The sequence below is a fragment of the Eublepharis macularius genome, chromosome 12 (assembly GCF_028583425.1).
Source record: "Eublepharis macularius isolate TG4126 chromosome 12, MPM_Emac_v1.0, whole genome shotgun sequence".
In the NCBI taxonomy this organism is placed as follows: Eukaryota; Metazoa; Chordata; class Lepidosauria; order Squamata; family Eublepharidae; genus Eublepharis; species Eublepharis macularius.
Genome location: NC_072801.1, coordinates 43,889,374 through 43,901,856, shown reverse-complemented (window position 1 = coordinate 43,901,856; position 12,483 = coordinate 43,889,374). Strand labels below are relative to the sequence as shown.

Here is a 12,483-nt window from a genome sequence, read left to right as displayed (position 1 = left end):
AAATAGGTCAGCTATTAAAATGGGTAACACCACCTGGAAAACCTTTGTCAGATGGTCAAAGAGAAAGAAAGTTGACTTCCTACATCCCATTTCAGGCACGGTCCTAGGCTCCCTTCCAGAAGGATTGGATTCGGGCCTTAAACCAGCCATGCTAAGGAAACAAGTCACAGCACTGACCTCCATGTTACCACTCTCAGATGGGCCATTTTCACACTACTTACCTTCATCTGGAACACTGTGGAACGTTGCGAAAACCCCCACGGAAGATAGTGTCTTCTCGCACAAGTTTTGTGTGCCATCGCGCAAAACTTGCACGAGAAGACGCTATCTTCTGCGTTTTTTTCATGACATTCTGCAGTGTTCCGGATGAAGGTGAGTAGTGTGGAAACGGCCATGGTCTCAAGTTATCCAGGCATCCCCATATTCAACAATTCTTAAGGGGAGCAACTCTGATAAGACCCCTACAGTCCATCGTTCTCCCCACATGGAGACTGCATGTTGTCCTGTTGGCCTTGACCAAGCCTTCTTTCAAGCCTCCAAGGGACATACCCTTAAGAATGGCTAAAGCTGACTGTCACCATCCTAGTAGCCATCACATCGGCCTGGAGGACCTCGGAATTAAGCACTCTGCCAGTTAAGCTTCATCTATGCATAGTTCAGGAGGACAAGGTGGTTCTCTGTACGGAACCCACCATCCTACCCATTCCAAGTGTCACAGTTCACAGGAGCTCAATCTGCTGTTCTCTTGTCCCAGACCCACGCAAGCCAGGGAAAGGGAATGATACAACCTCGGCATGAGGAGAGCTCTCAGGGCATGTCTGTCCAGGACAGAATCAATCAAAAATTGGATTCCCTCTTTATTAATGTGATGCTACCGATTGTCAGAAGAAAAATGGCAGCAACAACAATTGGTAACAACTTCAAAACCTGCACTGTAGAGACATGCAAGGCAAGCAACAGGAAATACCAAAGGGAATTGCAACACATTCCATCAGAAGGCAGCAACCAATGTGGCCCTTCAAACAATGCAACGGTGGAGGAAATCTGCAAGGCAGCCACATGGTCATCCATTTCTACCCTCACTAAATACTATAAGCTAAACGTGTACGACTTGGCAAACGCTACCTTCTGAAGGAGAGTACTGCAGCACATAATCCAGGACGAGGAACGCTACCCACCTGAAAAGGAGTAACTGCTTTGGGAGCACCCAAGATGTCCTCCGCCTCAGAGGGAGAACGGACCTTTGGACACTTACCATGAAGGGTCCTCCCCCTTTGAGGAAAGGAGGACATTTTGCCCTCCCGGGTCCTTCGTTCCTTGCCTTCTTGTTACCTTATGCTATTGTTTCCTTTTAAGTGTAACTGTCCTTCTGCTCTGAGTCTGTTATCTGTTTTCTACAACAGGTTGTCCTGATGCATAAAATAGAGGAAGACGAACCTATAACTCTTCATTGCTGCAGTTCTCTCCATCCCCCAGAATCACTCCTGGGCTTCTGGGATCCTTTAAGGTAACAACCGCGAGGATTGGCAGGCTGGAACCAGGAGAGATAAAGGGATGAAAGTTCCCTCTCCCTTTAGTGGAGATGCCTGTGATGAACAAGAAGGAGGTGCAGCTTCACATCCTTCCTCACTCCAGCCCTTTCCAACTCATGCATTTCTAGACTTCCCCTGGTCTTTCCACAGCAATAGAGAGGAACACACTCACACACACACACACAAAAACCCCATTCCTTCAGCACATGGACTTGGATTCAGCAGTGCACAAATGGAAACATAAATGAACTGAGTCCAGTTCTGCTGGCACAAGATCTAGTGCTTTCCTTCCTATATATTACAGTGCCCCAAAATTGGTTGCACAAGATCTCATGCAAGTAGAAATGCAAATGGGGATATGGTATTTCACTTAGTGTGGTCAGCTATCATGGTCTTTTTCTTGTGTTTCTACTAAAGAGCTCTAGTGCAAGTGAAAATTTTGCACTGGATCCAACTGATGGAATGGTAAGATATTGCCCATTAAATATATATGCAAAATCTCAGTAAGGGTGCCTTTTAAGAATCTAGAATTACTGGGCCAATGTTCCTTAACTTGCTGTTTAAAGGTCATTTGTTTTAAGAAGGAAAGCCCATCTTTAATATTTATTTTTTTAGCTATATGGAATTATGGAACATTGATTGCCCTTCTTACTGTGGTTAACACCCAGAAATCAAAATGACTTCTAACATGTAATTTCAAGATCCAAATTGCTGTGGAAGAGCCAGCTTTAAAAGTTGACAGTGGTTTGATGTTAACTCTTTGAGTCGAAGAAATTAACAAACCCTCTGAGGAGCCATCTTTGCAGGCTCTGTAGAGAGGTGAAATTGACAGAGCCTTTGGCTCTGTCTTTTTAAACTATGCTTCCTGGCTAACATTGCATCTCTCTACACTTGAGCATTCTTGTGGAAGATGTCTCATGTAGAGAGACTCTCTGACAGCGCCAGTTGTTGGTGTTTTTTCTTACTAAGACAGCTATTATAATCGATTCATCCTGAATTGCAAAATATTTGTTAATTTGGGATACAAAGAAAAAAATGTTTTATTTTCTTTTTGATCAAACTTGATGAAGGGAAGAAGGACATGGGGTATCAGAATGTGCCTGCAGAGAGAACTCCCTTGCCTGGTGCAGTTCAGGATTTCAAAGCTGCCATGACAGCCATGGGACTGCCCTAATTAATTATAAGCCCCTCATATTTTGCATGTGTTCTGTATAGAATCAGAGGAAGCTGATCTGTGGGCAGGAGAGCTTATCACCTGGCGAAAGTGAAAATGTCAGGATTCACTGGGCTCTGCAGGAGTGGAGGGCTGATCAGAATGGTCTGCATTCATAGACTCCTGGTGCATATGGATTTCTAGGAAGTTCTAATGGAGTTACCAGCTGATTTGACAAGCTCTCCTGTTGAGGTCTTGGTTAGTATTGGGAACAAATAAAGTACACTAATTGCATTTGGCTGTTGACAGTTGAATATGTTTATATCGCTGGTCCTAACTGCCCATCTTGGCTTTGAATAATGATATGTTTTGTTCCTATGTACATTAGAATTTTTTTACTTTCAGAATTTTAGATTAATTTATGTTCACCTCTGTGGAACCTTAGTTTCAGGTGGGTCCTGAATCATAATCTGTGGAACCTTGGTACAAAACTGTGTATCAGTTTTGTGAATAAATAAATGGTGATTTGCCTCATGAACACTACAGGATGTTGAGGTAAAGACTCACCAGATCCAACTTTTTGAATTGTTGGTCTCATTATTGCTTGATAAAACAGGTAAGTTTCTTCGCATCACAGGCCTTCTGTGTAGATGCCAGCCCAAGAACACTATGGACCTGAGCTTTTGTCCTGTAGCTACACAAATCTTGTTTAACCATAAAGCTCTGTGCCCTATAGATGAAGGCCTTACCCAAACTGAGAGAGATGGTCACTGCTGTAGTAGTTTACCTATATGGAGATTCCTTGCTTGCTTGGAAGTGGGTTGTGCACTAGAAACTTCCTCACAACTTGAGGTGTCTTTTTGGGGAGGGTAATCACACGCCATGGGAACTGAGTGTGGCCAGTTGGGCCTTGACCTGATGTGGGAGGGGGTAGAGGGACTACTCAGAAAGGAGCTGAATACAGTTTCATTAGCAGTGCTGTATCTCGGTTTCCCACTGCACTGAGCCCCTCTGTGAAGCATTGCTTTTGTGATGCTCAGCACTCGGGGAAGAAGGCACAAAGGTGTTACAGTCTAGGCCAGAGTTTCCCAGGGTGGCATCTATGGGCACCATGCTGCCACTCCTTCCCCATCACCTGCCAAACTTCTCAACAAGTAGGCAGGGCCATTGTAAGGAGGGTCTTTGTCTTGGTTGCCCTCTTTCAAATGAAAGGGTTTTCCATGGCTGCAGTAGCAGCTGCAGCTACTGGAAGATCAGGAGGACTGGTGAGTACCCAGCTTTCCTTAGCCAGTATGTGGTTCCATTCCCCATTCAAACTTCTCTGACTGTTGCCATAAGTATCTTTTGTGAAGCAGAGATGGAGCTCTCTAGACACTGAAACAACATTGCACTACTGTTGAGGGGGAACATAGGGGATGCTGATTTTATAAGAAATGTATTACATTTTATTTCACCCTTCATCCAAGAAGCTCAAGCAGGCATATATAGTTCTTCCCTCGTCTGATTTATCCTCACTGTGATGTAGGGTGGGCTGAGAGAGTGTGTGTCTGGCCTAAAGTTGCCCAGTTTCACAACAAGTGGGGACTTGAACCTGATTCTCTGCATTCTCATTCTCTCTTACCTGGGATCTAGAAATACTGGAATCAGTCCTAAGCAATGCTTGTATTGCAGATGATTTTTAGCTTAAAAGGAGATAGGATAAGGGACTTGTGTATCTGTGCCTTTACTTCTCAGTGAACGTGAATGAGGCTGGTTGCGAAAGCATGACTTAAAAGCATAAGGAAGAAGCTCCCCAGAAATGGCTTCAGGACTTGACTCCAACATGGCCCTCCAGTGGTACTTATACACTAATGCTGCCCCACCCTTTTCTCTCTGTGATATGCATGTGTGCAATCTCACTTTTGTGTCATACAGAAAGCGCCCTCCTCCCAAGAGAAATCCATCTGAGCAGCAGGAATGCATCATACAGAAAGCAGGCAAAGTGCCACACTGTCCACTTAAATATGCAAAAGCCGACCTTTCAGCAGCACAGCTTGCAAGACCTGTTGGTGATCTCACAGATGAATCAGCAGTCCAAGAAAACAAATAAGCCAATGTTGGGAGATATCTCAGGGGCCAGGTAACAGGCAAGGATGGCTGCCATCTTAAGACCACTGTATAAAATTGAACTTACATCCAAATAGACCTGCTTGTTGTCAAAAGTAAAATTGTACGGACAGGGTGTCTTAAGGCAGGAGGATCTTCCATTCAGTTAACTTATGGCAGCTGCCTTTCAGAGCTATGTATATTTTGCTTTTTTAAAAAACTGAACTTCTGCATACCTGCAAGACAAGCTGAATTTTTTGGCTTGTGTAAAATGTGCAAAATTATTCATCTTTACATACACTTAATTTGCAAAGTGGCTTTGCTCTTCCACTTTCCATAGGGACAGGCAGCGTGGTATACCACTTTTTAAAATCTTATTCCCAAACACTGATAACTCCGCTCAACTCTGCCTTGGGCTTCAGAGATTACCCCAGGCATTTGTCAGATGCTTCCAAGCCTACCTTTGCAATTCATAAGGGCTAACTTAACTTTTATTTTTAAAAAATGCAAACCAAGATTCTAAGGATGCTGAAACCAAACCATTCTACTTCATTTTCATCCATTTCAAGCATTGTTTCTAACACAATTACAATGCATAGCATAGTTCAAAAGTTTGTCACAATAGTTTTGCTAGTCATTGAGGTGGCATAAAACTCTTCATTGTTTTGGCCATAATCTTTAGAAGCCATTAGGTGCAATTTTAGATTAGTTTAGAAAGCATGGTATAAAACAGAAATATAAGAAACAAGGAGAACTGAAAATGTGCGCTGTCCCTAACAATCAGTGGGTAAATCTATATATACCCCCCCACTTTGCCGTTTCCATTGGCTTAAGTAAACAGCCCAAAGTCGGGGCTGGGGGGAGTTTGAGACCCCATGCAGGCTGGATTGCTTGTGAGATTCTCTCATCTTGGTTCCAGAGAGCCAGATAGTAGTGGTGCATGTGTTGTGGGCATGGAGCAAAAACTGATGCCCTGATAAGGAGAAGATACAGGTTGGGTGCTGCTTGCCACAGGGTGAGGCCCTCCAGGATAGCTGCAGGTCCTCACTGAGGAGCCTTTCTCCCTCCCTCCACCTTCCAGATGGCCTGATTGGTGTGGACATGAGTGACAAGAGGCCCCTGGAGCTGCCTTACACCTGCAGTAGCTTCACACTGTCTGCCAGCAGCCAGCCATTTTGTACATGTTCCCCGGCATAGCCTTTTTGATGGTCAAATGGGACCCCTCCTTTCTTTTTCATCAGCAGAACAGCTGGTTGGATCCATCCAGCCTTTTCATCCAGTCTCACCCAATTCCCATCCTTACTATGTATGGCCCCAATCCCACTTAGCTTTTATACATGCAGGTTCCATGATTCTTGACATAGACTTTTTAGGTGGTCAAACGGGACCTCTTCTTTGTTTTTCACCAGCATAGAAATTGGTTGGCTCCAACCCAGATAAGCAAAGGGTTTAGATACATGTCATCTAAACTGAATAATAACAGAGTGAACCAAGCATTACAATAACAGAGAGAACCCCTCATAGAAATTGTTCCTGCAACTCTTGAGAGATACTCAGTATTGTTGAATTTGATTTTAATTTGCCTTGTGGTTTGCCAGACCAAAAAGTGAGGAATACATTTAGTAAATAATCAGTCTGTTGCTGATGCCCTGAACAAAATATAATCATTGCCTTCATTCATTATTTGCTTATAATTTCATTTCCTTTAATTCCTTCCAGGGTCTGAGTGAATCTTTTGCAAACAACTAAAGATGGCTCTGGGACCCAAAATGTGCTCTTTTAATTGGAAATCCATTGGCGTTTTCAACTTATCTTTTCTAAATATACTCTTGTGTAAAGGAGCTTCCATGCAGCGAATGAAATTTGACAGGTAAAAGATGTTGGGTCTTCTTAGAACAAGTGGGTCTTGAGATAAGGGAAGGCCTGGTTGGTGCTGGTGCTGCTTTGCAATCTGAAAAATCCTCTTCTGACAATTTCCATGAAGGTGAGTGCTGTGTTAAGCCAATTTCAGATACTAGAAAGTTAAGCCTTCTGTGTGACTTCCAGTCATAACCTCCTCAAGTCCCACATCACCTGCAATCTTGTACTGTACGTTGAAAGCTGAATCCCAGTGGCCAAACCAGACATGATTTGAAGGTGCCTGATTCTTGCTCCTGAAAACAGCCTACATTGCAAGAAGAAAAGTTCAGGGGAATGGTCTGTAACCTTCTTCAGCTCTTTGTCCACATATACCTAGCTTTGGAGAAAATATATGTCAAATCCCTGTGTTTCCTTCACCCTCCTAGAGAAGAAGAGTTTTTGCAGGACTCATTTTGAGAAGTCGAACAGCTAGAGGGAACAGGTTTAAGTAGCTCTTCTTTCCAATGTTCTTCTATTTCCCCTTGCAGCTGCTGAGACTTTCATAAACAATACTCCCCTTCAGGAATAAAACAGGGGGATGAAGATTTTTTTAGTAAACCACGAGAGTAATTGCAATGAACTGACAGAATCTTAATAAAGATGGGAAAGATTCAAGTACAGAGGGCTTGGGCTTTCCCTACTGGAATAAAACTATCCTGTACATCTTTGGATTCAGTATCTGTAGTTATAGTTATTTGCTAAGAATCCAGTTTTTTTGCTTGGCTTACCATTTGCAACAGGTCATATATCTTTGCTATCAGTTTAATTCCTGCTTCTCCCCAAATCTTGCCCCCATTTCCATTCTCACATAGTGCTCTTTGGCAGAACGAGGGGTGACAGAGAATCTCTTGACTTGTCCATGAGCCCCAGATGACTTGCAAGCCACAGATGGGTAACTGTATGACTGGTGTGATGAACAAGCTATGCACAAAGAAATGTGCATGTTAACTGCACAGCACAGACTCTGGTATTTGGGGCAAAAGGCCCTGCAATTGCAGTGTTTATTTTATTTTTAAATGCAAGTTTATAGTTGTGATTACTGAGAGTCAAGGGATTGGGGCTTCCTGGCAGGGCCAAGTCTTTCCTGGCAGAGCAGAAATGTAATAAAAACCTGTAATATTCAGAGCAGAAGAAAGCATGGCAGCAATAGACTCCCACTTTTCCCTAAAGGAAAGGAATGCTCTGGTTATCATGCAGGTGCTGTCAACATACCAAAGCCAATATGGCATTTGGAATACATGCATGTGTGATGTTATTCATGAGTTTCAAGTGTTGACAGCCCTTTGCATATACTGGGTTGGATTTAACCAGTTTTTTGAAAAGTAAGGAGGTATCTTCTTTGACCATCCAGAAAGGCTATGCTGAGAATTATGGGACTTGCATGCACAAAGGCCATGTGAGATGGAGGCTCTAGTATGGAAGGGGATTGGATGAGATTGAATGAAAACGTTGAGTGGACCCATCCCATTGAAATCCGGAGTCCCAGCTCACAGGCTGAGCAGGGTGGGCCCAAATACTGGCTGTACTTAGCACAGTGGGACTTACTTCTGAGTAAATAAGCATGGCCATGTATGTTCATCTGGTGGGATGGAATGAGACAAATTTGTTGAATGTTCATTCCGCACTCTGCAAATGAACTATATATTACTATCTGATGGGTAAATCTAGATTCTAGAGTCTAAAATTACCTTCCTGCACCATTTCCTAATAAATTAAAATTATTTTCGAGCCTGAATCGTAGCAAGAGGACACTGAATAAATTGTGTTAGATCCAGCCTAAATTTTCTGCTATCAGAAGGGGAGTAATTTCCACCAATTGCCTCTTCCTGTTGCAGACCCCTGATTTGCCCTTCATGCTGTTTCTGGGGATCCCCTGTCCCCCAGGAGCACAATTGGGAGGAGTTTAGTGGCTGTAGTGGGAGGGGGAGGCAGGAATATTCAGTTCCATTGACAGAAGTGCCTTGGTCAGTAGAAATGTTAGTCTGGATCCAACCCAGTGTATGCACCTAATTGCATAATTGGCTGTGACCACAGAGATTCAGTTTCCCAGCACTGAAATATGCAGAAATGTCTTTAGCACAGGCCATAAAGCTGCAATGTAATCACATTTGACTTGGCCACTAAAACATATTAGGCTTGCACAAATACTGTATGGTTCCATGTGAGCTGGAACACCCTTAGAATGATGCAGGACGGGGTCCATCTTGGTCCTACCCACATCATGCCACTCCATCTCTAGTCATTTCTAAGCAGAATAATAGCTTTATGTAGTTACATCTTAGGCCTAGCTTACCCAGATCTTTTTGTAAATAGTCAAGATTCAGTAGTTATTGGGAGGGGGGCTTTAATTGGATATAACTCTCGTTTATGTAAACAATTAATTATAGCAGGGGACTCCAACCTTGTTGAACCTATGGGCACTTTGGGAATTTTGAGAATAGGTAGTGGGTGCCATGCTTTGGAGAGGGCAATAAAAATGGCTGCCAGGAGTTCAGTCACCAAATATTGAGAGGTTCAAAGCCAAACATCACTCTACCGAGGAAGACACTTTCCAAATAGATGTTTCCTGCAGACACAAAGATGATGCCTCCTGGTCTGTTCTGAAGCATCTCCTGTTCCTTTGAAGTGCAGGAAAGCCACAACTGACTGTCTGCTTTGAGGAGCAGATTGTTTGGGGAAAAGGCAAGTGGACATCAAGAAGCACATTGGGCGGACACCATGGTACCTGTGGGTACCACATTGGGGTTGACTGAAATATCAAGTACTGATTATTGAGTCATTTACCAGATATAGTGGTACCCTTTATGGCAGACCTGCACAACTGGTGTCCAACCACACCAAATGAGTCCTCCACACCCCCACCCTGTTATATATAAAGTTAATAGATCTCCTGGGACTTCAAAATGGATCATCAAGCACTTGACAACCCACCAAACATGGCTTATGGTCTGGCTTTGCTGATCACAAGTTGTGCAGGCCTGTTCTTGAGGATTCCACACTATACCTGTCTTGACATGTCAAAGATAACATCCCAACAGGGCCGGCGTGCCCAGGTAGGCGGTGGCCTCAGGCGCGGGGCACCAGAGGGAGCGCCGGAGGAGGCGGGGGCAGGAGCACGCGCCACAGAGCAGCAGTCTCCTATCCCTCCCGCGCCGCCAGCACAAGCCCCCGGCTGGGTGCAACCACCACGGGCAGGCATCTGCGGCGGTGCAGGCAACCGAGCGGGAGAGCTCGGAGGCCACCTGCGCACTGTCACAGCTGCCCGCTGCAGCAATTGGGCCGGCGGCAGCGCTCGCACTCCCACGATGACATCACACATGACGTCATCATGCAGGCCGGTGCATGTGTGCTTGCGCGCGTGGGGGGGGGGAGTGCCCAGCCGGCCAGCCGTAAGCACCGAAAACCCTTGCGCCGCCCCTGCATCCCAAGTAGTGCTTACTTGGATCACTAACTCCAGGATGAAAAAAGTCAAGTCAACTCACTTCAGTGCAATCCAGTCAAGATATTGGAGGGCATCCAGGACTAATTCTCACAGGGTGACAAGAGTCTGTAGCCATGTGGTTCTGGACTAGTCAAGCACAAAGAGCTACTGTCAAGGAAGACACTGAGGGACCCTTCCAAGTGTTTATTGGCTGCCAGCAGCAGCATTTTAGGATCAAACTGTTGGGCCATTCACAAATAAAAGAGCTGATTCCCCTTTCTAATGATTAACGTTTAATGATGGAGCCAGAAAAACATGATGTGACTTCCAGTCTGAATAATCTCCACAGAGCTCTGAGTCAGCAAAGATGGTGGGGGCTGGAGAACGAATAATGAATGACAGGCCAAGGAAGAGCGTGTCCGGGAAAAGGAGGAGACTGCAGTTATGCTTTGAAAGACCAGAGAAACTTGCTCTCTTCCCCCTCCTCTGGTGCTGCTAAGCCACAAGATGGAGGCAGCACTGAATAATAAGATGGCCCACCTTCCAGTGTTTTGGGTGAGGAAAAAAAGAATCAGGCGTCACTCATCTTGAGTCCCCCCCTCCTTGTATAAAAAGATTCCCTGCTGAGATAAACCAAATGGCTATTGTCTGTCTGTCTTTGATGTGTGTATTTTGGAAGCCTTTCCTATAAACTTCTCTGCCCTGAAGGCTTGCGAGGCTTACCTCATATGACTGTTGTCTCATCCTGACTATAGATAAAGGTTTTATTGGCCTTTAGTCCCACTGTGGTATTTTTGTCAGTTTGGTTCAGTGGCAATGTTTTCAAATGCATTGTCGGATTTTATTTGGGTTGATGAGTTGTATACCAAAGACAGCAAGTGGGAATGTAACTTTTATTAATCAGATTTCCAAAGTGAAGTTCGGGGCTTTCTGTCTGTCAAATACTTTTAAATCTTCCTGTCCAAGGAGCACAGGGCAGCATATAGGGCTGTACCTTCCCCCATTTTATCCTCACAATGATCCTGTGAAGTAAGTCAGGCTGAGAAAAAGTGTGACTGACCAAAGGTCGCTCAACAGATTCAGTGGCAGAGTGGAGATTTGAACCTTGGTCTCCCAGATTCTAGTCTAACATTATAACTACTACACTACATTGGCCAGCATCTGGCTGCATACCACTGCATACCAGCTATGAGAAAGCATGCCCTGGAAATGACCTCTTTTGCTTCTGTCTATGGGCCAAACTAGACAGGTTTTTAAAGAGTTTGGTCTGAGTTTCCTGACCTGAACTCAGGTTCCCTGTGCCACATAGCAGCTACAGGGAATGGCTGTTAAAAAGTAAAGGAGAGGTTGAACAGGCTTGTAATGCCACCACGAGGGGAGAAAGGGCTCCTGCCTTCCCCCAACTTGTTTTCCTATGCCAAAACCTCTGGGTTTTTCTGCTCTGTGTGGAGTATTCTGTGTATGTGGAGCAGCAAAAATGGGGAAAATAACTTTCCCTGCAGCACTGTTTCAGCATGGGAAAATGGCTGGGGTGGGAGTCCTTCCTCCCCGTGGTGGCATTCCAAGCCCATTTGGGCTCTCCTTTATTTTTTAACAGCTGTTCTCCACAGCTGCTGTGGGGCTGCAGGGAACCTGAGTTGCATTCCCTGGACCCAACTCTTTCAAAACCTGCAATGTCTAATAAAGTACCGGGTCTCACAGCAGATGCAATGTCTAATAAAGTACCGGGTTTCACAACAGATGCAATATTGAACCAATCCTGGTAAAAAGAAAAAAATGAAGCAAGGAAAGGGGTGCTTACAGTGTCTGAAGAGAAGAGAGCAAACTGTGTGTCATAAAAATGAGAGAGGGAGAGAGGTTGTAGACTGGATTAGAAGATGTAATAATGAGGCAGAAGTATTAATTGACAGCAGCCGCTGCAGATCCTTATCCCCACAAATACACACTAGTGAATCTGGCAGTTTGGTGGCATTAAAAAAGAAAGAATAGTATTTAAATTGTGAGACTGAAGTATCACATGAGATATACATCAGGTATATATGACTGTCTTTTGTCTTCTACTTTGTTATGAACTAATAGGCAAAACAAGAAATGCAAATTTTATTTACTTGCCATTTGGATAAAGTTCTCAAGGCAGCTTACAAATCTCTCTCTCTCTCTCTCTCTCTCTCTCTCTCTCTCTCTCTCTCTCTCTCTCTCTCTCTCACACACACACACACACACACACACACACACACCAGATAAATGATTCCAATAGCAACCCGTAAATGTATATGATGGATTTTAAATACCATTAATAGGACAAGTGAAGAAGACAAATTTTGCCTATCACCTAAATAACAGTGGTAGTGCTAGGTGTTCATGCATAGGGAGAGGGTTTGAAAATCTGGCCC

The 12,483-nt window shown here is 44.3% G+C and overlaps 1 protein-coding gene across 1 annotated transcript in view; it reads left to right on the top strand.

The window, feature by feature from the left end:
- Positions 1-7,340, top strand: part of TTLL6 (tubulin tyrosine ligase like 6) — a 43,698-nt gene extending 36,358 nt beyond the window's left edge. The window contains exons 15-16 of the mRNA XM_054995570.1: positions 4,600-4,804; positions 6,490-7,340. Coding sequence (XP_054851545.1) covers positions 4,600-4,804; positions 6,490-6,496 — 212 coding nt within the window. The 3' untranslated portion in view covers positions 6,497-7,340. The remainder of the gene's footprint in view (positions 1-4,599; positions 4,805-6,489) is intronic.
- The last annotated feature ends 5,143 nt before the right edge of the window (positions 7,341-12,483 follow it).